The 26,792-nt window shown below is 55.6% G+C and overlaps 1 protein-coding gene across 1 annotated transcript in view; it reads left to right on the forward strand.

Moving 5' to 3' along the window:
• TBC1D10A (TBC1 domain family member 10A) overlaps positions 1 to 26,792 on the forward strand; it is a 49,868-nt gene that overhangs the window by 17,791 nt on the left and 5,285 nt on the right. Inside the window, exons 2-7 of the mRNA XM_048821290.2 lie at positions 1,290 to 1,389; positions 12,905 to 13,012; positions 16,992 to 17,098; positions 18,655 to 18,769; positions 20,842 to 20,907; positions 22,903 to 23,092. Of these exons, the coding sequence (XP_048677247.2) occupies positions 1,290 to 1,389; positions 12,905 to 13,012; positions 16,992 to 17,098; positions 18,655 to 18,769; positions 20,842 to 20,907; positions 22,903 to 23,092 (686 nt within the window). The remainder of the gene's footprint in view (positions 1 to 1,289; positions 1,390 to 12,904; positions 13,013 to 16,991; positions 17,099 to 18,654; positions 18,770 to 20,841; positions 20,908 to 22,902; positions 23,093 to 26,792) is intronic.

The raw sequence follows: 26,792 nt of genomic DNA on the forward strand, positions 1-26,792 counted from the left end.
CTAGTGTGCTAAAACCAGCCATGTGACTACAGCGGTATGGATGATGGCTCAGGCTAACCACCCAATTCTAGTCCCTATTGGATGGCTAGCCTGGGCCACCATGGCCACACTGCTGGTTTTAGAACATGGGCACAATCAAAACTAGTGCATATTCCTCTAGCTGCCCTGGTAATTGCATCTCCCTGTTGCAGTGTAGGTGCACCCTAAGAAACTGGTGCTGCCAGTCGTCACTGACAGCCAGAGTCTGTCTGTCTGTCTGCTAGCGCAGCACCCTGCCCTGTCTTGTTCTTCAGAGCTCTGAAGAACGCTCCTGCCCAGCAGAGCAGGGCAAGGGCTGCTGCCTGTTTCTGTGTGCAGAGTGGCCCACTTGCTCCAGGGTTCTGGAGTAGCTTGATGGTGCCTGTATCCTGTTCTTTCTCCTGCTTCTGTCTCAGGAACCAGATACTAACTTGCATTGCTGCTGTTAAAGGTTTAGTATTTGGGGCCTAATCAGGCCTGGGCCCCCATTGTGTTAGCTTCTGTCCAGACCTATCCAGACACAGTGCCTGCCTTGCTTAGCTTACAATCTGACAAGTGGCAGCTGTTCAGTGTCTGACAGGCAGAGACGTGGGGAGCTGGCTGCGGGTGGGTCAGGAAGGGTGAAAGGAGAGGAATGGGCAGGCCAGGCTGGTGTCATTGCTGGTGCAGTGGAGGTGGGGGTTGGCAAGATGCAAGGCTAGGGAGAGAAGGGGCACTTGGGAGGGTTCTCGAAGATGGGACCAAGGCGCTGGCATCTCCGGTGGTGAAATGGTGGGAGCCAGTGGAGGTGGCAGAGCAGCGGGCCGGGAAGAGGAATCTGTACGCAGTCTGGAAGAACAAGGTGGAGCGCCGGGGGCTAGGACAGAGCAGCCTGGATTGTAGGAATGCAGCAAGGTATGATGCTGCCTGGATGTGCAAGGAGAATGGTGGGGGGAGTCGAAGCTGAGCCCCGGGTTAGAGGTCTGGGTCACGAGCATGGGGAGTGCGGAGGGTTGTATGCGAGGGGGATTCTCAGCAGGCGCTTCTCCAGATCCCATTGTCCTAGGGAGTCTGGGTGGGTTAGAGCAGTGGATACCTCTGTTACTGTCCCTAAAAAAACCAAATGCCTGGAGCCGGGTGCTCCAGGCAGCAGCACAGGGGGCTAGGGCACATGGAGCAGGTGCTCTTGGAGGTGAAATCCTTGAAAGGGCTGCAGGCTCCCAGTTCCACTTGCTGTGACTGGAGTGGCTTTGCCCCATGTGACACTGTCTCTTCTCTCCCCTGTCCCCAAGGCTGGAGGAGGTGCCACTAGAGGTGCTGAGGCAGAGGGAGTCCAAGTGGCTGGACATGCTCAATAACTGGGACAAATGGATGGCCAAGAAGCATAAGAAGGTACGTGCACCCGAGAGCTCCAGTGCTCTTCTCCCAGCTGTCCCGTAACCCTGGCTCTGGTAGTTCTCGCTCTGGGGTGTTGGGATCCAGAGGGTCTGCGTAAATGCCCCCTGGGCTGGCGGTTTCCTTCCTTGGTGTGAGTTCCCTCTCCGGATGTCTCAGCTGTGCTCATCCAAGCAGGATGCTCAGAGGTGTGAGCAGAGGACTGATCATGGGCTGACTCCTCCTGGGAGTTGGGTTGGGAGCTTTTCTGATAGGCCTCTCTCATCCAGGGAGAGAACCGCGGGGTTGGGTGCTGCCCTCTCCTGCCTTTCTGGGAGCTCTTTGGCTGTAGCTGCTGCAGCGTCACTGTACTGGAGCAGCTAGTAGCGCGGCAGCTTTGCCTTAGCAGCCTCCTGTCCCCCACTGGGAGGTGCCCTAAAGTGAAGGGGAGAGGGGCCTGGCCCGCTTTGTTCCCATCTCCCCAGGGTCTTCAAAGGCAGTGTCCCATGTTCAGACATCAGCTCTGGGGAGCTGAGCCACAGCCCAGTCTTAGCATGGGGAGAGGGGTGCTTAAAGGTTAGAAGCAAAATTTCTTCTGAGTCTAACACCTGACTTAACCCTGAATGTTTGAAATCCATATTTCCTCGTTGATGCTGCTTGCTCTGCTGCGTGGTCTGCTCAGACAATGTCAATGTGCTGGTCAGTTTCACCTCTGGCTCTTTGTTCCCTACGCCTGTGCTGAAGTGTTTGCATTGCAAGTACGGAGCAACGGGAACTCAAACGGCGTTTTCATTGGCACCTTTCATTTCATTGGCATCATGGGAATCTCAAACTCCGAGTTTTTGTCTGTAACTTTTCCTTTTTGGACCTGAATGGACATGGCTAAGGGCTTGGCGGCAGTATAGCCACTTGCTGGCTGAACCCCTCCGAGGAGCCATTTCCTCTTGTGCCAGCGTCTGTTTTGTCATTACTGGGAGGGGATTGAACTTTTTAAAAATGAAGAACAGAACTGCAGAGCTCAGTGCAGTGTCTTAGTTAGGTCTGTGTTCGTATTGCTGCAGTGCCCAAAGGCTCAGGGACCATTGGAGCCCATTGAGCAGCACCCGGCTCCAATGCGGACTGGTACTCTGCCCTGAAGTTAGATTCCTACGTCCTCTCTATTTAGGTCAGTGAGATTTCCCATAGATTTCCAGTCTGCATCCATCCCTGTCGCTGGGATCTGAGAGATGGGCCCTGCTGTTACTCGTGGGCCCTTGGTACGGGGCAAACAAGGTTCTTGCTCTTCTTTTGCCCCTTGGCAGATTTGTCTGGAGTGCAGAGTCCACCTGGCTCCCACTTGTTTCTCTGTTACCGTCCCTAAAAAAACCAAATGCAGCTGAGGATGCTTCTAGTAGCATCTTTCCTAACTCTTGTGCTGTTTCTTTGAGAAGAGCAATCACTCATTTTACTGCTTGAGTCAAGTCCACAGAGCTCCCAGGAGAAGGCGGATGAGCAGGCCAGGCAAGCTCCTGGGCAATCAAACTGCTTTTGCCAAGGCCTCTTGCTAGTAACGCCGGCTCCAGCCTTGCAGTGGTGCCCCACCTGCATGCTCGCAAGCCTGAGAGACTTTCTCCTTGCAGCTAGGGCTGATCCCTGCACAGATCTCTGCAGTACTGCACCCAGGGTCTGACTGAAAGTGCCGAGCAGCCTCCTAGTGCTGCACTTGGGGGCTGAGTGTCCAGGGCTAGCTGTCAGGAGCAGAAGAGTCCCAGCTTGCTTCCAGGCTGGGAGTGATTTTTTTGGCAGGACCACAGCTGTCCAGTCTGTGCAAGGCTCTTTTGGGTTAACTCCCTTCATGCAGACCTCCCTACCTTGAAGCATCAAGACTGAATGTCTCTTTAGCTGCTGATGTCAATGGTCCCTTATCCTGGCCTGTTGAAATCCAGCTGTGAGCACGCTATGCTGTGCGTGCTTTGGGCTTCAGCATTCCTTTTTAGTGTCACCTCATTCTCACCTTGTGGGACTGGTTAAAGGGAAATGTGATCACGCACTGCACATGTGCATCTGTGGTACGGGTCCCCTCAAACCTCCCCAGCCTCACTGATCAGCTTGGGCATTGTACGTGAGCCATTCATGCATCTTTTCACTGCCTTCCTGTGCACGTTTTCAGGGTGGGACAGCCTGAAATGGACAAGTCCTAATGGAAAGCGAGTCCCATTGCTTTAGTCCAAAGCCTGCCCTCCCTTCTCGTTCCAGATCTTTCTGCTGCATTTGGAGAAAACAGGCTGCTTAGTCTCTACACTATTCCCAAGCACCGAACTCTCCAAATCCTCTTCCCTTTTGGGGCTGGGCAAAGGCAGTTGCACAGGCAGGTCTGAACTGAGCTCCCATTCCTTGCTTCTGCCTGACCTGTCCGTTCCACTGTTCCTCTGTACAGAGCAATGCAGGAAAGGGGAACTTCTAATGCTAGTGCCAGGAGACGATTGAATGGAGCCAGAGCATGAAGCCAACAGCCAGGCTCAGCATTTATGGCTCTGCCACAGCCCAGCAGAGTCACATGTCTCCGTGGAGCAAACACTTGTCCAGATCCCATTGCAAAGGACTGGTAGATGATTGATAAACCCAGGGTCTCTGCTGGGGAGGGCTTGCTGGGCTTAGGCAGAAGCCAGTTCCCATCTGCACTGCCCCAGAATGTGACTATTCTCCTCAAGCCGACCAGAGGCTCTGGCCTGTGTTCCATGAATAACAGAGGGCTGCCAGCACCTCTTGCTGAACGTCGGTGGCAGGGCTAAGGCTGTGGGGAGGGAAGTCTGTTCCCGGGGTTGGGGACTCCCTGTAAAATCCCAGCACTGAGGCTCCTCACTGCTCTGCTTCTGGGCTTGCATCCTTCTGTCAGGTGTGTGTAGAGTTGGGGGGTGGGGAGTGCGAGTCTCTGTCACCAAGACTTAACCAGGATTCTCAATCTCCTGGCATGCCGAGACTCCCTCCTGAGCCTGTTCTCGCTCAGCCCTTCTCAAGTGCTATGGAGAATTTGCTCAGCAATACATCCCAGGTGCCTGCACCCCTCACTTCTGCTTCTCCCTGCTCTTCCTTCCCGTGCGCCCTCCAGACACGCAGCTTTGGCATGTTGCTCCAGCTTCACCGTCTCCCTGCTGTGCATCGCTTCCTATCTTGTCAGACTTTGCCCACCAGGCATTTGGTCCAGATCCCCTTCCTGTCTCTCACTGCCCCCAGAAAGGATCCGGACAGGTAACCTGGGGAGAAGTACTCATTCAAGCGGTATCCCCAAAACACTAGAGTTAAAGTAACAAGTGAAACTGGCAAGACTTAGTCAGCAGCGACCCTGAAAAGGGAGGTTGGGCAGGTGCTGCAGAGAAGGTGCTCTCCGCCAGCAGGGACAGGGGTTGCCGGTGCCTGACTGGCTGAGTGGGCAGGAAGGAGAGGGGCGCTGAGGCCCGCTGAGCAATCCTGGCAGGGGGTGATTCTGAACTGGCTCCTGATCCGAATGGGGAAGCTGCGGGGCTGCAAGTGGGGAAGAGGATGGCTGGCAGAGCTGTGCACAGGCTGGAGTCGAGAGCTGGGACCCAGAGAATCCTCGCTGTTGGGGGTGGGAGGTGGGCTGAGGTGAGAGGAGGTGAAGGCCGAGCTTTGAGCTGGCCACACTATTGCGGGATGATGCGAGCAGACAGTGCTCGTGCTGGGAGACATGGGAGGACAGTGCAGAGTTCGTGGCTGCCCACCAGGTAGGGCCCAGTGTGGTATGGAAACAGCAGGACTCTGGATGTTGCTTGTGCTTAAAATTGTGCCTACCAAAATCGGTTCAGCCCTCGAGCCTGAGACACAGTATCTGTGAAGCCTGGGATGCTGCAGCTCTGGCCTCGGCTCTTCCCATCCCTGGCCCAAAGGGCTGCGGTGAATGAGCTTCCAGGTGAGCTTTCGCGACCTAAAAATCTCGGGCATCGTGGCTGGGCTGCCATCTCCTCAGGGCTGTGTTCAGCACCCAGATTTGCATCCTCGTTCCCTGCGCTGCAGGGCTTGCACCCGGTCCTTACTCCCACTGTCCCTGTGTGCAGCCTCCTGCATAGGTGGGGGAAGCGGAGCTTGGCGGTGACTATACAGCTGCGCAGGCGCTGCCGAGCTGAGTAGAGACCAGTGCATGGGTAATCCCTCAGCCTCCAGCTGTCGGTGCAGGGCCGGGCTCAGGTGCCACTTCACCTTTGGGTCAGCTATCCTGCTGGCTGTCTTGCTCCCAGCTCTGCTTCCTCCTTGCCTGTGAAACCAGTGGGAAGGAGACTGTGGCTTTAAAAGAAGCCATCAGCGGTTCAGAGGTGGCCCGCCACTCTGGGCACTGTGCACAGTGCTTCCTGTTAGTGTGAAGGCTCTGCGCTGCCCAGGGCCTTGCTCTGCTCGGGAGCTGTTTGTTCAGGCTGATTGTGTTGGAAGCTGCCCTGGCGCGTAGACCAGGAAGTGCTGTGTTTCCAGGAACGCGGCCCTCACCTGGGGTGGGGGCTAGCCTGTGCTGTTACTGCCCATTGCTGGGGAGCCTCAGCCATGCTGCCTTAAGCCAAAGCAGCTTCTGCTAAGCCAGATATGACTGGCCAGTATCTCAGCAGCGAAACAGAACGGTGGCTGCTGTGCGGTGGTAGAGGGGCTGAAAGGAGTCCAGGAGAGCTGGCTGTATTTTAAAGAATCCTTATTGAAGTTGCAGGAACAAACGACACCGATGTGTAGAAAGAACGGTAAATATGGCAGGCAACCAGCTTGGCTTAACAGTGAAATCCTTGCTGATCTTGAACACAAAAAAGCTTACAAGAAGTGGAAGATTGGACAAATGACCAGGGAGGAGTATAAAAATATTGCTCAGGCATGCTGGAGTGAAATCAGGAAGGCCAAATCACGCCTGGAGTTGCAGCTAGTGTGGGATGTTAAAAGAACAGGAGTACTTGTGGCACCGTAGAGACTAGCAAATGTATTTGAGCATAAGCTTTCGTGAGCTACAGCTCACTTCATCAGATGCATTCAGTGGAAAATACAGTAGGGAGATCTATATACATAGAGAACATGAAACTATGGGTGTTACCATACACATTGTAACCAAAGTGATCACTTAAGGTGAGCTATTACCAGCAGGAGAGCGGGGGTCCTGCACTTAAGACGGAAGAATCCCATGCTCCGCTGCAGTGTAGGGACCGAATGGCTAGGCAGCAGTTCTGCAGAAAAGGACCTAGGGGTTACAGTGCACGAGAAGCTGGATATGAGTCAACAGTGTGCCCTTGTTGCCAAGAAGGCCAATGGCATTTGGGGCTGTATAAGTAGGGGCATTGCCAGCAGATTGAGGGATGTGATCCTTCCCCTCTATTTGGCATTGGTGAGGCGTCATTTGGAGTACTGTCCAGTTTTGGGCCCCACACTACAAGAAGGATGTGGAAAAATTGGAGAGTATCCAGCAGAGGGCAACAACAATGATTAGGGGACTGGAGCACATGACTTATGAGGAGAGGCTGAGGGAACTGGCATTATTTAGTCTGCAGAAGAGAAGAACGAGGGGGGATTTGATAGTTGCTTTCAGCTACCTGAAAGGAGGTTCCAAAGAGGATGGATCTAGGCTGTTCTCAGTGGTACCAGATGGCAGAGCCAAGGAGTAATGGTCACAAGTTGCAGTGGGAGAGGTTTAGGTTGGATATTAGGAAAAACTTTTTCACTAGGAGGGTGGTGAAGCACTGGAATGGGTTACCTAGGGAGGTGGTGGAATCTCCTTCCTTAGAGGTTTTTAAGGTCGGGCTTGACAAAGCCCTGGCTGGGATGATTTAGTTGGGGATTGGCCCTGCTTTGAGCAGGGGATTGGACTAGATGACCTCCTGGGATCCCTTCCAACCCTGATACTCTATGAAAGGTGCAGGACCTCACATTCTGACTGGTGGCACTGGGTACATGCAAGAGAAATCTTCTCTGTCCCATAACTGAGGAGCGCTATGTTCCATAGCGGTGAAGTGGGTCATTGAGAGGGCTTCTGGAGTTGCACCTGCCCTCCTCTCAGATCTGTGGCGTGATTTCCTGGCTTCCCTTGGAGACCAGGTGTCGTCCTTACTGGACTCTGAAAAGAAAGAGAAGTCGGAGATCTGGGGCTCTCTGTTGGGTTGCACTCCCTTCTGCATTCCGTCTGTCTCTGGTGCTTCCCTGCATGCCTGGTGGACAGATCTCGCTCTAAGAACTGCAGTGAGCAAACAAGCCCAGTTCCAGCTCGTTCTGGTGACAATCTGCCTCCAGAGCCTTCCTGACAACTGCTCAGAGTTTGGCCCATTAGGGAGTAGAAGCAGATCTAATGGGAATGCAGCTGGAGCACAGCCAGCTGAGGATTGCAGGGCTGTGCTTTCCTCCTGTTTGGGATCTGGGCAGCCTGCTGGATAATGCCCAATAGAGCATCTCTCCGAACTCTCCAAGGGGTCAGTGGTCAACTTGTGTGCCTCAGTTTCCCTACTTGTACTGACTTGCCCAAGGTCATGCGAAGTCAATGGCGAAGCAGGGTCTAGAACCCTGTATGGAATGGGGTTTCTGGTTATACATAGGGGTCACTGGGTTCGGATTTGTCCTCTCACATAGCTGACTGCACCCCTCCAGTCCCCCCAGTACCAGTGGGGTTGTGGGGGGTGCTGCGATTCCAGCTTTATCCGCCTTCCCCCTACTGGAGATGTCCCCCTGCCTGGCCAGTGGGGCATCGGGGTCTTTGGTAGAGAAGGTGTCTGCTGGGCTGATCGGCGCAGTCTGACAGCTGGACTTCTGATGGAAGCAGCTGCTATAAAATGACTGGGCCATGCTGAGAGGTCCCCCTAAATCTACCCTCTGCCCCCTGGCTGGACCATAGCCCAGGGCTGCGGTCCCCTGCTGCCACCCCCGTCTCCTCCTAATGTCGCTGTTTTATACAGAGAAGCTGTTTCTAGCATCGTTAAGTTACAAGATCTGAGTGGCAGCTCTGGGCTTTGGTGGGTAATTCCTGGCTGGGGGCCTCGGGTGCTTCTAGGGCACTGGGGAGGCTGACAGGTTGGCTTTGGTAGCCCTAGTGGCAGATGTGTGGCAGGTTCCCGGCCAGACCATGTACTGTGAGAGGACTGCATAAGGAAACCTCAGGGCGCCTTCCTGCGTTCCCAGAGCCGCCTCCATGTGGTGTGGCTTGGGTGGGGCAACTGGATCAGCTCCGCTGCAATCCACTGACGGCCACTTCCTTGATCTGAAGGAACCCCTGGGACCCTCCAGTCTGACCTAACACATGCCGAGAACTGCCCTGAATGAATTCCTGTCTGAACTGGTGTGGCTGTCGGAGATGCTTCCGATGCTGGTTAAAATCTGCCCATGATGGAGAATTCACCACACCTGTTGGTGGATCGTTCCAGCAGTTAGTTACTCTCGCTGTTTAAAAACTTGTGCCTTATTTTCCCATCTGAATTTGTCTAGCTTCAGCTTCCAGCCATTGGATTGTGTTATACGTTGCTCTGCTAGCCTGCAGAGCACACTGTCCAATATCTGTTCCCCATGTGGGTACTTAGACTGATCACGTCACCCTTATCCTTCTCTAAGCTAAACATGGAGCTCCTGGGATCCATTGCTCTAAGGTGTCTTCTAACCCTGCAATCATTCTCAGGCTCTAAATTCATCTGGCTGAATAGCCCATTGGGCAGCTATCTCTGTGCCTCAGCCTGTTTCCTGGTAGCTAGAGAGTTCTACTGATTCTCCCCTTCATGGGGAAGCAGCCAGCTGCCTCATGATTTGGGCTTTGGTCCCAACTGAACACGTGCATCCAAAAACTACTGCAGGTTGTGGATGTTTGACTCAGGTGGCAGCTGTGGTGGCTGCTGCTGCCCCTCAGGCCTGGCCTGGCATGTGGGTAGCAGGAGGTTTTGGATGGGAATGCACTGGCGGTGCTGGTATGGGAAGGTCTCTGTCACTGCTCTTGCCTGGCTCCAGCCACTGCCATTATGCTGCAGCCTTGATTAATGGATCCCCCTTAGCCAAAGGATGTTCTGATGGACACGCTCCCTTGTTCCTCTTGCACAGAGTTACTGAATGTTGGCTGGCTCCTACAAGACAGTCTGGCTCAGCGGAGTCCTTTTTGATACACCATGCCCAGTTAACCTGTGGAACTCACTGCCACAAAATGTGGCCAATAGCTTAGATTCCGACAAGGACTGGACACTTGCCGCAATGAGTATCTACTATTGCAGTACACAGGGTAAGAGAGAAACCCTCATGCTAACTACTAACTGATGGAGGTTGGGAACAAACTTCCTGGGAGACAAATTATTCCTGAACTGCCAGCTGGTGGGTTTTTTGCACCTGCATCTGAAATAGCCGGAGCTAGCTGCTGTCTGACAGGGTATTGGCCTAGATGGGTCTAAGGTCTGATGTGCTGTGGCAATTCCTAGGCTCCTAAAAAAGGGTCACTGGGGCCCTCCACCTCCCGGCTCTGTCTCTGCGAAGGTGGGCATTGTGGTGGAAGCCAGCTGGCACTGCCGTCATGGGGGGAGCGGGGCTGATCATTTGAGCTCCCCCAAACAGTATGTCGGTGTCAGAATTTAAAGGGAAGGGGTTAAAAAGCTCTGATACAGTACTATAAAATCCTCTTACCTGTAAAGAGTTAAGAAGCTCAAGTAACCTGGCTGGCACCTGACCAAAATGACCAATAAGGAGACAAGATACTTTCAAATCTGGGTGTGGGGGCGGGGTGGGGGAGGTTTTGTCTGTGTGATGCCTCTGCCCGGGGACAGATCAAGAAAGCAAGCAATTCAACTCCTATCGAATTAGTAAGTAATCTAGCTAGAAAGAGAGTTAGATTTTGCTTTTGTTTTTGACTTGTGAAATTTGCTGTGCTGGAGGGAATGTGTATTCCTGTTTTTGTGTCTTTTTGTAACTGAAGGTTTTCCCAAGAGGGATTCTCTATGTTGTGAATCTGACGGCCTGTGAGATTATCTTCCATTCTGATGTCACAGAGCTGCTGCTTTTACTTTTTTTTTTTCTTTCTGATAAAGTTCTGTTTCTTTTAAGAGCCTGACTGATTTCTCTATAATCCTAAAACCCAGGGGTTTGGCCTGTGATTACTTTGTGACCATTTGGTTAGGATTATTCTCCAGCCTCCCCAGGAAAGGGGGTGTGAGGGCTTGGGGGAATATTTTGGGGGAATAGGAAATCCAAGTGGTCCTTTCCCTGATTCTTTGTTAAATCACTTAGTGGTGGCAGCGTACCCGTGCCGCCCCCCCCCCCCCCGGGGAGGTGGGGGGGGGGGAAAAGTTTGTGCCTTGGTGAAGTTTTACCCCAAGCTGGTAGAAATAAGCTTAGGGGGTCTTTCATGCAGATCCCCACATCTGTACCCTAGAGTTCAGAGTGGGGAGGAAGCCCTGACAATTGGTTTGGTGCACAAAGCTACAGTAGAGTCAGGCTTCTCCTTCCCTAGTGGGGAGACCCCTCCTGCAGCACTGCTGCCTCTCCTCCCTGGAGTGTGCCACCTCGTGCCCAGCAGCCCTAGCCCTGGCTCAGCACCAGGGCTGCAAGAAGGAAGCAGTGGGAAGCAGCAGCTTCCATATGCCTGACTGCCTTCCACTCTTCCTCTCTGTCCAGGCACTCAGCTGCTCTCTGGCACTGCAGAGTTTGTGTGCAGGCTGGGAGGGTCAGTGTGCCCCAGGAGCCGAGGAAGGGCTCTGTTTTGTTTCATAATACAAAGCCCCAGCCTAGTCTGTGTTGTGGCTGAGTCTTGCTGGCTGGCTGAGTCCTGGGGAGGGCTGATCCTGATCTAGACGCTGCTTTGTCTTGCTGCTGATGTGGACTGTGAAACTTCAGCCATCCCCAGCCCCGGCTGCTGTCTCTGAATCTTTAAACTTTCCCCTGTGCTGCCCTGGGCAGCCACCCTTCCTCGGAGCTGCAGGGAGCCATTGAGGCTGAGGGGTTTGCATAGTAGCATGATTCCCTTGAAATCGTTAATGAAGCCGTGGTGGCCTGAATTGAATTCCTGGGGTTTCCTGTTAGCTTTGCTCGGGGAGCAGGGAAGTGGCTCGTTATCTGCCGACACCCCCAAAATGCAGATTCCAGAGTCCCACATCCTGGGTGAAGAGGGCTCGAGCGGCTCTTTGGCCACTGCTCAGCTGGCTGCAAAACCAAAACCCTGTCCCTCTGATTCCTGGCATGAAATGGCAGCTCCCTCGGATAGGCTGGGCTTTGCAGTAGCCAGGTCCCTCTCCCAAAGCTGAGACCGCATTCAGGAGCAGGGCTGAGGAGATGGAAGAGCCACCGAAGCAGTTGCAAGCCCTCAGCCCCTGCAGGCAGCCTGGCATCTCTGCTGGCATGCTGTGGCTGCTGCCTCAAAGATCCCAGAGTGTGTTGGAGCTGGGCTGATCATTCCCACAACGTCAGGGCTCCTAATGTGAACTGGTTCCTGGTGCTGCGGAAATTTTCCCCTGAGCTTCCCGAGCAACTCGAAGCCTTGACTGCGGCTGCCCCAAATTCAGAGTTTGATCCCCAGTCTGAGTGCTGGTGCAGGAGGGCAGGAGTGGTCTGGTTCTCTGTGTGCCTGAGGGTAGCTCCATAGCGTGCTCTGAACTGTACAATGCCAATGTTGGCAAGATGCCGTAGCATCGGCCAGCATTGTGTCTGCATGCCCGTCCCATTGCCTGTGTCAGCTGCTAGCTCAGCCTGGCCAGAACTTGGAGCGGGATGTCAGCCCAAGCCCCTCATCCCAGTGCTCAGTCGGGGCCTGTGGTGCTTCCCACGCAGCTGGGGAGCCAGCCTCCGCCTCTGTGCCAGATTTCCTTCTGCTACTCTCCAGTCCCCTGCAGTGTGCCTCACTCGCTGCCCTGCCATGCTGTGTCACTGTGCTCTGTTCAAGCCGCTGCTGCCTATTGCCCAGAGGTGGCTGCTTTTGGAGTGAAGCAAGCCAGTGTGCGTCTGGCTAGTGCAGGGGTCAGCAACCTTTGAGAAGTGGCATGCCAAGTCTTCATTAATTTAAAGTTTCGTGTGCCAGTGATAAATTTTACATTTACAGCCCCCCCCCCCCTTCCGATGGAACCCCAGGCTGGCAGCGGGCTGAGTGGTGCCGGCGGCCAGGACCCTGGCTGGCAAGGACCAGCAGCCGGAACCCCAGACTGACTCAGCCTGCTGCCAGTCTGGGGTCCCGTCTGTCACCCGCGTTGCTGGTCTGGGGTCCCGGCTGCCAGCCCCATTCATCCCACTGCCGGCCTGGATGGACGGGACCCCAGAGCGGCTGAGTGGGGCTGGTGGCCGGGACCCCAGACCGGCTGAGCGCACTGAGGGGTTCTGGCCGCTGGCCCCGCACAGCCCTCTGCCGTCCCGGGGTTCCGTCCATCCAGGCCGGGACCCTGGCTGGTAGCTGAGTGCAACTAACAATTAGTTTGTGTGCTGCCTTTGGCCGCAGATTGCCGACGGGGCTAGTGAATCATTCTGGTGTGCCAGTTGCTGGGTGCCTGTTAGATTGCTGCACTTCTCTCTGTGGTTAGCCCCTGCATTCATATCAGGCCCCACCTGGTCTCAGTGCCTGTCCTCCTTTGCCTTTCAGATCCGGCTGCGCTGCCAGAAGGGGATCCCGCCCTCCCTGCGGGGCCGGGCCTGGCAGTACCTTTCGGGGGGCAAGGTCAAGCTGGAACAGAATGCTGGCAGGTTTGACGTAAGCTGTTCTCATTTTCTCCTTTTCCGATCTGATCTGCAGCTCCCCAGGGGTTAGTGGTGCTGCTGCAAAATGAGCCCAAACGATGTGCCCATGTGGGACGCTGCTGGCGTCTTAGGTGGCCTCCCTAACTAGGATGACCTGCCCGTCGCCTGCAGCAGCAGGTCATGGCAGCTCTTGCTTCCACATTGCCCTTTGCACCACTGGGACTGGATCTCCGTCCAGCAGCCGAAGGGCCCACACCTACACGTGCTGCCCAGAGTGTTAGCAATTCAAGGTACAAACTACCCCCTCTGGACCTTTGCACGGGTTTCCCCGACCTGTCTGAGCTTTCGTTACAAGACTAAAACAGTCCCAGCCTGTCTGGTGTTGGCACCCTCCCTGAGGCTGAGGTGAGAGGCTTGGGGGCCAGTCTGAGTGGTGATATTTTGACTGGCTTGTTCTCCCTGGCTCCAATCCTGCCCTTTTGGTATCCTCTTCCATCTCCGCTCGCCCAGTTGCCACTGTGCAGGGCTGAGAAGCTGTGTCAATCTCCTGTTTAAACGCCTGGTGGCCGTGATCCAGTATCTAGCAGACACTAGCCCCACCAGCCCCAGTGCGAGCGTCCCATCTTGTATCGGTGCATGGTCGGTCCCCCCTCTCTGCTGACGCGCTCAGGTAAGGAGGCAGAATGCCCATGCCTGACCTCACCGAGGCTGAGGGCTCTGTCAGCTCTACAGCTCAGTACTAAACGCTGGGCCCAGACACGTACGGCTGCACTTGAGGCAGGTGCTGCAGCAATGGGGCAGACGCTGTGGGATAGTGTCTGTTTCCGATCAGGTGGCCAGCTGCCTCCCTCTCCCAGAGCTTTCTGCACTTCTCCCCCTGTGGCCTGAAACACAGAGGGACAACCCCAGAATCAAGGCTTCGTAGTGCTAGCGTCTTGTGGCCATCACCCCGGTCCCCCCCCGCTGTCCCAGCCTTCCCCAGATATAACGTCCTACTGGCACCTCCAGCAGCTGCTGCTCCAGCACCGTTAAAGTTAGGGGTTGCTTAGCATGCACAGTTGGAAATGAGGAGAGCCAGCACTAACTAGATCTATTTTTAGTACCGTCACCCATAGCAGCCCCAGTTGTGGCCCAGGACTGTGCCAGGTGCTGTATAGACACAGCCCCCAGGGTCCCTGCCCCAAAGAACTCAGTGTAACTAGCCACCCACAAGTGCTTCCCAGGCACTCCCTCTATGCAGTGAATTTTGCTTAGGAGAAGGACCTAACTAGCAAACAAGCCCCCTGCCCTCCCCCCCCCCCCTTCGGAGAAGTGTGGGAAGGGGATTTTTGGTCTCCCCTCCACTTTTTGCTGGGAGCTACTGCAGCAAAACTGAAAGCCAGGGCTCTTTACCCCCCTCCCACCCCATAATGCCAGCTGCCCTCCTGCTGGGCTGTGCTAATCCCTGGGTATGGATCACTTAACCCTGACCAGCTGGTGATAAACACATTCCAGGGGATTAGCACAGAAACCTGAATTGAATGGAGTGAAACAAAGGTCAGAGTTGCTGTAAATGAAACATGAGCCTCTGTACTCCACTCTGCAGCCCTGTCGGCTCTGGAGACTACCTATTGCTGGCAGGGGGTACCTGAGCTCGTTCAGCTGCCAGCCTGTGCTGGGTGACTCTTGTAGCATGGACAGGTGGGTGCTGCCGTAGAAGATGAGACCGATCCCTCTAGGCCAAGGCTGAGGTCCATATTTAAGGCTGGGGGGCAGGAGGGGGCACTTGCTGTGTGCTGTACTTGGGCTGAGGTTAGCTGGGACTTCATCCGCCCCCCATTCATCAGCTCAGGAGAGCAAGTGCTGGGTCTAGGTCAGGGGTCTCAAACTCAAATGACCATGAGGGCCACATGAGGCCGCATCACTGACCATCCCTGCTGCCCTGTCCCCGTCCCCACTCCACCCCTTCCATGAGGCCCTGCCCCTGCCCCCATTCCAACCCCTTCCCTGAAATTCCCACCCCAACTCCGCCCCCTCCCTGCCCCCAAGGGGTGCGGGGTGCGGCAGGGGGCTCAGGGCAGGGGGTCAGGGTGCAGGAGAGGTGCGGGGTGCAGCAGGGGGCACAGGGCAGGGGGTTCGGCTGCAAGAGGGATTCGGGGGCGGGTCCGGCCCGGCATCACTGGGGGCAGGGCAGGCTCCCTGCGCTGCTCTGGGAAGCAGCTGGCACCTGAAGGATTGGGAGGGGGCACAAGGGTCCAGGTACCTCCCCTGAAGCTCCTATTGGCCAGGAATGGGGAGCCCCGGCCAATGGGAGCTTCGGGGGAGGTACCTGGCGGAGCTGCCAGGGCAACATACAGACCCCTGTGCTCCCCCTCCCCCCAGGTCCCCGCCGCTTCCCAGTGAGGGGGCAGGGCAGGCAGGGAGGGAGCCTGCCCTGCTCCTGGTGTGCGGGGCCGAAGCAGCTCTCTGTAAATGCTGGAGGGGCAGGGGTGCTGCGGGGAGCTGGCAGGCCGCAGAAAATAACCCCGTGGGCCATGTGTTTGAGACCCCTGGTCTAGGTGCAGCCGTGGCTCCTGTGGCCACCTGCTTTGACTGGACAGATGAGCTCCAGCCAGCCTTGCGCAGAGGCCTTCTCTCAAGTTTCCCACTGCTGGTCTCCTCCAGTTCACCGGATTGGTGGCTCTGTTGGGGAATCCCTCGCCCATCACTAGGGAGTGGCAGCTGATCTGATGACAAGAGGAGAAGTGTGGCAGCAGTGGGGATGCTGGTAGTGGGGGCCCAGGGGCTGACGAGTGCGGAGGAGCTCCCAAGTGGAGTGGATGCAGCCTGAGCTGGCTGTCCCAGGCTGGCCACACAGGGTAGCTCTTGTTTATGGCTCACCTGCTTGGAGCCATTCCCACAGCCCTTGGAGTCACAGCCCCGTGACCTGCCTGGGCCTGCATGTGGGACATGGCCCAAAGGAAGAGCTGATACCACAGTTGGGAGTGAGAAATGCCAAACCTCACCTCCTTGTGGATTCAGGTTTCCGTAGCCTCCGTCTGACTCAGCCGCTGTCACCCACCCGTACAGGCTGCAGGGGAGGGACCCAGGTGTCTGGGATGTGAGGTGCGGGGGAGTGAATGTGGATCTGAAACATTGTCCCACCCCAGCTCATGAGGGCTAGGGGAGCCTTTGGATTGTGCAGCTGGAATCTCTTCTCTCGTGGCTCCGCACAGGTGCAGGGCAAGGCACTTGGTCCTTGGGGTTCTTATCCTCCGACCCCATTTTGGGATGATCTAGGGAGACGGAAGCTGCTTCACCATAAGATGGAGCTCATTCAGGCCATGCTGTGAGCATTGACTGCAGGGCGCCAGTAGCCTCTCCCTGCTGGGGCTGCACTCAGGAAGTTTCAGAACAGGCAGTCACCAAGGAATGTGGTATTGGTGGCTGGCGCTGAGATGAGCCATTGACCATGGGTCCTGGTGCACGCTGGCGGGTTGTAGCTGCACTAGGATTAGGGCTGGCAGGATTGAGTTTTTAGCACTGTATGATTTTGATGGATATTGGTGTTTGGTTTTGAGCATCTTTTTCAATGTTTATTGATTTTTAAATTTCACAGTTGCAGGGAATTATGGGAGCCTTAGACATTATTTAGTGACTGGCACTGAGATTCAGGAAGTTAAATTGTATAAACCAGTTAAAACACATTTGTCAACATCACATGTCAAAATATACAAAGTAAATACCCTTGATCAACAGATCACACCTGTTTGTACTATACAGTTGCGAGTCCATTTGTAACAAGCCTCATTCAAAAGTTGAAATCACTGGGTTTTTACTCTGTTCTCAAACAGCGTTTTTCTTACTTGCCTAGCTGTAAATTTCATCGTCATCCATGGAAACGTTTTTCATCAGTTTCATCCTTCCAAGCCAATCTGTGACCTCGTTGAGAGGTGAACGTGACGTTTGAGGAAAGTGCGTGGTGAGCTCCCCCAACATACTGTGGTTACTCATGTGCTCGCTCTCCTTCCTAGGAGCTGGATCTCTCGCTGGGGGACCCCAAGTGGCTGGATGTGATTGAGCGGGATCTCCACAGGCAGTTCCCATTCCACGAAATGTTTGTGTCTCGGGGAGGACACGGGTAAGTGCTCCCACTCTCTGGCATGTGACTTGGTTGTTTGCAGCATCCATAGGGCCTGGTAGCCGAGGCTCTGGGGTGACCGCAGCTGAGCCAGGTTACCTGCAGATCAGCTCATAGTCTTGTTTACTCCCTTCTCCAGTGTTGCATCTGCCTCTCCCGCAGCCAGCCCACCCTTGTGCTCAGACCCAGCAGTAATGGACGTGGTCAGAGTTTATGTGGGCCGGGCTCCCTCTGTTGTTCATCACCTGGTCCTGGTTGTCTGACTCCATGTTGGCATTCAGTCTTTATGCAAGTCACGCTAAAGCCCCTGATGGGCCTGGTGAAGGGCCTTGCAAGAGGGACGCTACGGGGTGGAGGGATGTGGACACGTGATCAAACAGAGGCAGGGCGAGCTTGCTATTCACATGAAGTGTGGAGTGAAAGGGAGATGTGTACATAGCAATGGGAGAGGCCTCTCCCGGTGACCTGGTAACCAGGCATGTCCTGAGCTGTGTCCCTCTGTGCAGAGAACTACAGGCCTGGGCACGTCGGCCAATAGAGCATGACTGAGTAGCTCCATCCCAGGTCTCCATCACACTAGTGCCAGGCTCCCAGGGCAAGGCAGGTTCTCCTTCTCCCATCTGGAGAGCCGCGTGAGTCAGATGCTGAGTCAGCATCTCCAGCCAGATCAGCGACGGCGGGAGTCGGAGGCTGGTTGTCAGCCCCTTGATGAAATGTGATTAACCTTGTTGAAGGGCTCCAGGTCTGAGAGGATGACGGAGCTAACTGCCTTGTACGCACCCAGTGAGAACAAGACACCAGAGCTCCCCGTGGAGTTGTTGCTGATGAGATCAAAGCCTCAGTCTGGTTATGTGCATTGCAGTAGTGTCTGCATGGCCCTGTTTATGTGCATAAGAGCGAGCCCCGGCCAAAGAGTTTAATCTTGGTGGGGAAGTGCCAGGTCCCGGTGAGGTGACTGCCATAAGCAGCAGTCCTTGCACTCCAGCTGCCTGTCTGGTGCAGGGCGTTGCAGGTGTCAGGGCTTAGGCGGGTTCTGAGAAGAGTGGTGGAGCAGAACCCAGTGCAAAGCCTTGTTGGGCTGCGATCTGCTGTGCCTGGAAGGCCCTCCGTGCCACAGCCGACTTGAACTGCATTCAGCCCGTGTCTTGCCCTCCTGGTACAGGAACAGAGCAGAGATGGACTGGAGTCATCTGGCTGGGCGAACTCCAGTCCTCAGCAGCATGGAATTGCTAGACTAGTGCCTGGCGTCCGACTGAAAGAAAAATGATTTTGTGCTGAGGTCGGCATCTACTTGATTTGCTGCTGTGGACTGGGAGGTGTCCTCATGCAGGACTTCAACCAACCAGTGTTTGCCGCTGGCTCCTGGGGCTGTAGTGGTGAGGTGCTAAGTAGATCTTTTTGTTCCCGGCACTGAGAGATTGCCCACCTACAGATGCTGGGGCAAGGTGCCCTTCCTGGGCTCCAGAGCCTAAAGGTGGGAGATCAGACACCACCCCCACGCGCCTCCTGTCTGTGTCCCTGCTGCCTGTTGCTCAGTGGGTGCTGTTTCTCTGCAGGCAGCAAGACTTGTTCCGGGTGCTGAAGGCCTACACGCTGTACCGGCCAGAGGAGGGCTACTGCCAGGCCCAGGCTCCCGTCGCAGCAGTGCTGCTCATGCACATGCCTGCAGAGGTAGTGACTGCACACGGTCTCAGCCAGGGCCAGGGGAGGGCTCTGACACACACAGCCCCTCCGGGGACTCTGCCCCAGAGCACGGCCCGTCAGCCTGCCCTGTCACCCTGCCCGGTATTTCCACCTGGGTTGGCCCTTGCACTGGAAAGAGCCCACTTAACTCCCTGGAGGTGGTTGAGGAGGCTGGGGGTGGAGCAGCTGTGAGGGAGTGAGGAGGGGGTCCCTGTTTCCTTTCTGCCCTAGGCATGATCTCCTGCCTGCAGTGATCTCAGATCCTGGAGAGGACATCTTCTAGCACGACGGAACCAACCCCCTTTGCATGCTCCCTGCACAGATTGGCCTGAGGGCTGGTTTGGGCTGGTGTAATGGCAGGTGGCGATGCTCTGGCGGGATCTGACCCATGCTAAGGAGAGGGAATCTCTAGTCCTCTCAGGAAGCTCCCTGTCCTCCAGCGAGGGGGCTGGGAAGGGACCGGGAAGGGACCGAGGACTCACAACTGTTTGGAGACTGCAGGGCTGACACTCCCCTCCCCCCACCCGCAAGGAGGAGAGGCAGGGCAAGGGGCTGTGGCAGCAAAACCCCAGTGAGTAGGGCCTTCCCTGGGATGCTGGTTGTGCCTAGGAGTAGGAGTTGCAGGGGAAAGGAGCTCTCCCGATGGGGGGTTAACCTCGTGTTCAGCCCAAGGGGTGGAGTAGCCACCTAGGGAGTGGCCTAGGAGCTGTTCGCCAGGGACTGCAGGACCCTGTGCCCACGGGGGATGGGCTGTTGGGTCTCCCCAACTTTTTATAATGGTGGAGGAGCTGCTGCAGCTGCCTTGTTTGAGTTTCCGCCCGCTGAGAACTGAGACGTGTCTGGCCCCTGCAGACAACCTTGCTCACGTCTGGATTGGCCTGCAGCCACCCAGCCAGGGGCACCAGCGAGCGGCAGCTCTCACTGGGCGCTCGCTGCAGGACCTCTCCTCTCTCCAATGTGTGACAGAGCTGGCTGGTGCCTGCTCAGGCTGAGCTAAGGAGGCGGCGTGGAGCGCTTGTTCCTTTCTCCCCAGAAAGGATCTCCCACCCCACTTCCTCCCCACAGCCGACTGCCCCTTGCACTGGGCTGCCGCACCCCCCAGCGGTATCAGAAGTGTTCTGGGCCCTGGAGGATATGGAGTCAGCCTAAGGAAACACTAAGGCAGGCATCCCACTGACATTGGTTCTGGCTTCTGCTCTATCATCTCTTCCCCCATCCTGAGAACGCCAGGAGCTTTGTCTGCCTTCTGGGCGATGGGGCTTCCCAGCGCCCGAGACATTGTAACTGGCAGGACTCCCTGCCTCGGATTCCTCTCCCAGCTCTGGGTTATGGCAGTGTGGCATAATGGCTAATGTGCTGGCCTGGGATTCGGAGACCTGGGTTCCATGCCTAGCTCTGCTGCTGGGTGACCTTGGGCAAGTCCTTTCCCCTCCCTGTTGCCTGTTTCCCCATCTGCAGAATGGGGATAGTGAGCCTGGCCTCCGTGAGGCACTGGGAATGGCTGATGACTAGCTCTAGCAGAGAGCTGGGATTAATAAACTTCTCCTGGAGCGCAGCCGCGTTACAGCATGGCCTTGAATTCTCCGGGGCTCCGTCCCCTGAGCCCTTCCCATCTCAGATACGTGTCCCCACCACCAGCACTAACCAGCCTGGCTTTCTGGTGTGCTCAACCTGGGCTCCCACTGATGGGTAGGAGCTGGGTGCTCAGCCCTCTGAAAATCGGGAATGAGGTGCCTCTGGGCAGGCTGGGGAGAGGGATGGCGAGGGCCCAGGGTGACTTGTGCCACGGGGTGGAGCTTGCTGCATGGCCACAGGGAAGGGGGCAGGCCCTTTGGGCGCAGGCTGGCCCTGCTTTTAGGCACGGTAGTATCGCTACACAGAAGCAGGGTGCCCATAGGGCTGCATTTCCCCTTACTGGGCCCCGTGGGTTGGGAGGAGCAGCGCTGGCAAGCGGGGGGCCGGGAGCTGCACTGACAGCAGTGAGCGCGTGGAGGGCATCTCCAGGAGGGCTGCAGCGCGCTCTGCCCTGTCCTGCACTGATGGCCCGTTTCCTCCTGCAGCAAGCCTTCTGGTGCCTGGTGCAGATCTGCGAGAAGTACCTCCCCGGCTACTACAGTGAGAAGCTGGTGAGTGAGGGTGGGCAGGAGGGAGGGGTCCCTCTGACACCCTTGAGCCTGCCCCCCAGAAAGCAGCTGGTAGTCACCTGGGTCAGCAGCAGGAGGCCAGTTGGCTTCCTCTGCCTGTGATAGTCACCAGGGGCTCGGGTAGACCTGGTTTACCAGAGAAGAGCCCAGAGAGGGTCGATTGCAGAGGGTCTGTAGCAAAGGCCCTGTTGGGCCACCTGCTCCAGAGGGAGGGTGGCCACAGGGTTAGGCCCTGCGCTAGGAGACAGGAGTTCAGCTCCACTCTGCAGGACTGTGTGACCCTGGGCTTCAGTTCCTCCCCCGTACCCTGGGGATGCTGTTTCCTTGGCCCTGCCTCGCTAGGCTGGGCACAGAGGCTGTTCTGCGCCTGGCCCAGTGGGTTCCTGACCTCATGGGCACATCGGGTGCTACTGAGCTACATGTCGGGTTAGTCCAGCAATGGCCTGTCCTGGATGGATCAGAGAGGCAGGTGGATGCTCCAGCCTTCCCAAAGCAGCTCTGTGGCTAGGCTGGGATGTCTAGAGCGCCCATAGGGAGTTGCTTTGGGTTTCCTTCCATGGCCCATCAGCAGCCTGTGGCTTACAATGGCCAGCCCGGGGCAGTGACTGCACACTGGGGAGTGGCTCATGCAGGGGTGAGGGGGGAGCTGGGTCCCGTGCGCTGACCTTGCGCTTGCAGTAGCTGATCTGTGTGCAGCCGCAGTGGAGCGTGAATCCCACTCTCACATACTGAGATCTTTATCTGACACAGCAAGAGGCTCTGTTCACAGGCTATGTTTCTCCCCCTCCCCAAACAGGAGTCCTGCCAGTCCCCTCCAGGCCCACGCGGCCCTGAGCACCTCACTTAGACTGCATTGCCACCGTGGGCAGGGCGATGGGCTTGCACCAGACCCTCCTAGCGAGGACTGGCTTCTCTGCTGGAGTCCAAACCACTTCTCCCCTCCCCCTTCCCATTCTGCAGTATCTGCTTCCACCAGGAGGGCAGTGGGTTCCCATAATGCATCGGGAGTGGGTCACTCCGAGGCCGGGGAGGAGAGTCTCAGGGGGACTGAGGTTTACCAGTGTGTTTCTGCACTGGTAGGACATGCCTCTGGCTGGGCAGCCCTGGAGACCGAGCTCCAGCAGCTGCGGAGAGGAAGGACGGCCGTGGACTGGGATTCTGTGGTTCTGGGTCCAATTCCTGGCTCTGCCAGATGCCTGCTGACCTTAGCAAGTCACTGCCCCCCCCCCCCGCCTCCGTTTCCTCCTGTACAATGGGGGTGATGCTGACCCAGCTGTGGAGACTGCACTGGTGGGGCACATGAAAACCTAGACCAGTGGTTCTCTAACACTGTCTTGGCAGCCCCTTTCACACAGCAAGCCTCTGAGTGTGACCACCTTCCCTTCTAAATTAAAAACACATTTTTATATTTAACACTATTTTACATGCTAAACTTATAACCTTGTTAAAACTGAATTTCTTTTCTCACCGCTTTTAAATTAAGACAAAAATAATTTTTGCTTATAACAATTCAATAAAAATGTATTTTAAACTAGTTACTGTTTAATACTGAGGGGACAGGAAGAAACTTTGTCAGTATCACTTTTCCCAGCAGACTTAGCACCTTACTTCTCTGCTGCTGCTGGTGGCACCTGGTGGCTAGCTTCACAACTGTTGACACCTTCCTCTTGGCACCTGGGTCAGCCCCAAATACCCAGTCTCTGCCTCAGCAGCCTGTCAGGGTCCCAGCTGGAGAGAGTGAGAAATGTAAAGCCTAGTAACTTGGAGCATGGTAGCACCACTGTGGCCAGCTGGGAGCTGGTGCAGTCGGCCCTGCCTCTCCTGTTGGGCGGCCGCTGGCAGACGGCAGCTTTTTGGCTGTGTTTTGGTGGCCATAAGTGTGTGGATTGCGGGTGGGCACCGTTTGGAGGGATGGCCCATCCCTGGTCCTCCCCAGCAGCGCCTCTCCCTTCCCGTAACCTGTCGCTCTCCTTACAGGAGGCCATTCAGCTGGATGGGGAGATCCTCTTCTCACTGCTGCACAGGTTCGCACCCGTGGCTTACAAGCACTTGAGCAAGCAGAAGATCGATCCCATCCTGTACATGACGGAGTGGTTCATGTGTGCCTTCTCCAGGACCCTACCGTGGAGCTCCGTGCTGCGTGTCTGGGACATGTTCTTCTGTGAAGGTAGCGCATGGGTCTCCTGGGCTGCTCTGTGCTCCTGGGGCAGAGCATTCCAGTCTGGGACCCAGCTTACGGGCATCTGGGGGTCTTGCAAGCCTGGCCGCCAGTTCAGCTGTCTGCACTGAGGGAAGCCATGTTCTCATGGCACTAGCGTAGCATTCTAACCCATGGGGCCTGGTTTTATACCTGCCTTTGCCACTGGCTGCCTCTCTGTGCCTCAGTTTCCCCATCTGTCACAAAGTTCTCAATCTTTGGCTGCAGAAGTGGAAATGATCAAACCAACACTCCTGCTCAACTGGCCTCTGCTGGCAAGTGACAGTGCAGTGGGAGCTGCTTTCTGGCAGGTTCAGCTGGGCCCCAGCTGCTCTTTGGGCTCACTCCTGGAAGGGCAGGAGCTGCTGTGCGCCTTGGGAACAAACAGGATTGGCCGTTTAACATAGGGATACAGATCACTAGTGCTGGGTGTCTCCCTGTGCTGAACAGGGCCGGGGCAGGAGCAAGATCCCACATACTCCATCTGTCAGCAGCCCAGGCCCTTTCCTGTCCCCATGACACTGAGGACCTTTGTTCCAAAGGGCTGGGCTCTCTCCTTCCCAATACTTCGTCCGCTATCACCCTGAGCACTGGGGAGCGGAGGGGTTCTCAGGCCCCTGGAGCTGGTACTGTGGCCTGGCTGAGCCCCCTCATGAACTCATCCCTGCCGGGGCTGGATCATCAGCGTCTCTGCTCCCTGTCGGCGCTGCTTGGAAATTCCGTCTTGTTCTGGCTGCATCCCCCGGCTATGGTGCCTGTGGGCAGCTCTGGAGAGCCGACTCTCCGGAAGCAAGGACCTGGAGTCTAGCCGCTGGGTAGGAGACGCAGGGCCCCTCGCCCTCAAAGGCTCCAGCTGAGCCAGCCCGTGAGCCAGGGAGGCTGAGCTGAGCGTCCAACATGGCCAGGGTCTGACTGGGACCAATCCCAGGATTGCTACCATGTCCCTCAAGTGTTTGCACTGGGCAATGATGCATGTCCAAACTCGCTCCACTTTTTCCTGCCCCCTGCTGGCAGCCTGGCTCCCTGCACCAGGTTCACTGTGCTCTCCACACTGCCCCATCTTCACTTGGAGCTGAAGCTTGAGAATTTTGTAGGCAGCCTCAAGTGCGCAGGAACAAACCATCCCGAAGTCCAGAAAGAATAGCAAATATGGCAGGCGACCAGCTTAGCTTAACAGTGAAATCTTCGGTGAGCTTAAACTCAAAAAGGAAGCTTAGATGAAGTGGAAATTTGGACAGATGATGAGGGAGGAGTATAAAAATATTGCTCGAGCATGCAGGGATGTAACCAGGAAGGCCAAGGCACAACTGGAGTTGCAGCTAGCAAGGGGTGTGAAGGGTAACAAGAAGGGTTCCTACAGGTATGTTAGCAGCAAGGTGGTGGTCAGGGAAAGTGTGGGCCCCTTACAGAATGCAGGAGGCAACCTAGTGACAGATGTGGAAAAAGCTGAAGTACTTAGTGCCTTTTTTGCCTCGGTCTTCACAGACAAGGTCAGCTCCCAGACTACTGCACTGGGGCAGCACAGCATGGGGAGTAGGTGAGCAGCCCTCGGTGCTGAAAGAACAGGTTAAGGACTATTTAGAAAAGTTGGACGTGCACAAGTCCATGGGGCCGAATCTAATGCATCCAAAGGTGCTGAGGGAGTTGGCTGATGTGATTGCAGAGCCACTGGCCATTATCTTTGAAAATTCGTGGTGATTTGGGGAGGTCCCAGACAATTGGAAAAAGGCAAATATATTGCCCATATTTTAAAAAGGGAAGAAAGAGAACCTGGGGAACTACAGACCGGTCAGCCTCACTTCAATCCCTGGCAAAATCATGGAGCAGGTCCTCAAGGAATCCATTTTGAAGTAATTGGAGGAGAGGAAGGTGGTCAGGAACAGTCAACATGAATTCACCAAGGGCAAGTCATGCCTGACCAACCTGATTGCCTTCTGTGACGAGATAACTGGCTCTGTGGATATGGGGAAAGCGGTGGATGTGATATATCTTGACTTTAGCAAAGCTTTTGATCAGGTCTCCCACAGTATTTTTGCCAGCAAGTTAAAAAAGTCTGGATTGGATGAATGGACTATAAGGCTGGTTTTGTTCAACATCTTTATCAATGATCTGGATGATGGGATTAATTGTACCCTCAGCAAGTTTGCGGACGACACTGAGCTGGGTGGAGAGGTAGATACGCTGGAGGCGTAGGGATAGGGTCCAGAATGACCTAGACAAATTGGAGGATTGGGTCATAAGAGATCTGAGGTTCAACAAGGACAAGTGTAAAGTACTGTCCTTAGGACGGAAGAATCCCATGCACTGGTACAGGCTGGGGACCGACTGGCTAAGCAGCAGTTCTTCAGAAAAGGACCTGGGGATTACAGTGGACACACAGATGGATATGAGTCAGCAGTGTGCCCTTGTTGCCATGAAGGCCAATGGCATATTGGGCTGTATTAGTAGAAGCATTGCCAGCAGATCAAGGGAAGTGATTATTCCCCTCTATTTGGCATTGGTGAGGCCACACCTGGAGTACTGCGGCCAGTTTTAGTCCCCCCACTACAGAAAGGATGTAGACAAATGGGAGAGAGTCCAGTGGAAGGCAATGAAAATGATTAGGGGGCTGGGGCACATGATTTACAAGGAGAGGCTGAGGGAACTGGGGTTATTTAGTCTGCAGAAGAGAAGAGTGAGGGGGGATTTGATAGCAGCCTTCAACTACCTGAAGGGGGGTTCCAAAGAGAATGGATCTAGACTGTTCTCAGTGGTGGCAGATGAAGAACAAGGAGCAATGATCTCAAGTTGCGGTGTGGGAGGTCTAGGTTGGATATTAGGAAACACTATTTCACTAGGAGGGTGGTGAAGCACTGGAATGGATTACGAAGGAAGGTGGTGGAATCTCCATCCTTAAAGGTTTTTAAAGCCTGGCTTGATAAAGCCTTGCCTGGGATGATTTAGTTCAGGGGTCTTAAACACGTGGCCTGTGGGCTGCATGCAGTTATTTCCTGTGGCCGCCAAGCTCTCTCTCCCTCCCTGGTCCCCGCTCCTCTGCCTACCTCCAGCTGTTTCGTGGTGCTTAGCGCTTTCCAGGAGGGAGGGGGAGGAGAGGTGAGGCATGTGTTCAGGGGAGGAGGAGGAGAAGGGGCAGGGGTGGGGACTTTGGGGACGGGGTTGGAATAGGGGTGGGAAGAGGGGGGGCAGAAGTGGAGCCTCATGAAAGGAGTGGAGTGGGGATGGGGGCAGAGGGGGGAGGCTTTCATATTTTCATATGAAAAGGTGTCAGTGATGCGGCCCTCGGCCAATGTGTACTAGTCCTCATGTGGGCCTCGTGGTGATTTGAATTTGAGGTCCCTGATTTAGTTGGGGATTGGCCCTGCTTTGAGCAGGGGGTTGGACTAGATGACCTCCTGAGGTCCCTTCCAACCCTGATATTCTATGATTCTAAGTCTGTCTCCCTCCCTCTGCCGGGGTCTCCAGCTAGTCACCCATCTCCAGAGGGCTCTGAATATGCCCCCTTTGTCTCCACGCTGCTGCTAAGCTGTGCCCCTGGGCTAGGCTTGGGGGGCCCCCAACCCTCCTTCACCTGCGTCGGGGAGACATCAGTGGAGAGACTCCTGTTAGGACAGGAGGGTGGGGCATTCACACCTGAGCTGAGTCGTAATGACATGTCCAGTCTGGCTGGCAA

Source organism: Caretta caretta, chromosome 15, assembly GCF_965140235.1.
Source record: "Caretta caretta isolate rCarCar2 chromosome 15, rCarCar1.hap1, whole genome shotgun sequence".
Classification (NCBI taxonomy): Eukaryota; Metazoa; Chordata; order Testudines; family Cheloniidae; genus Caretta; species Caretta caretta.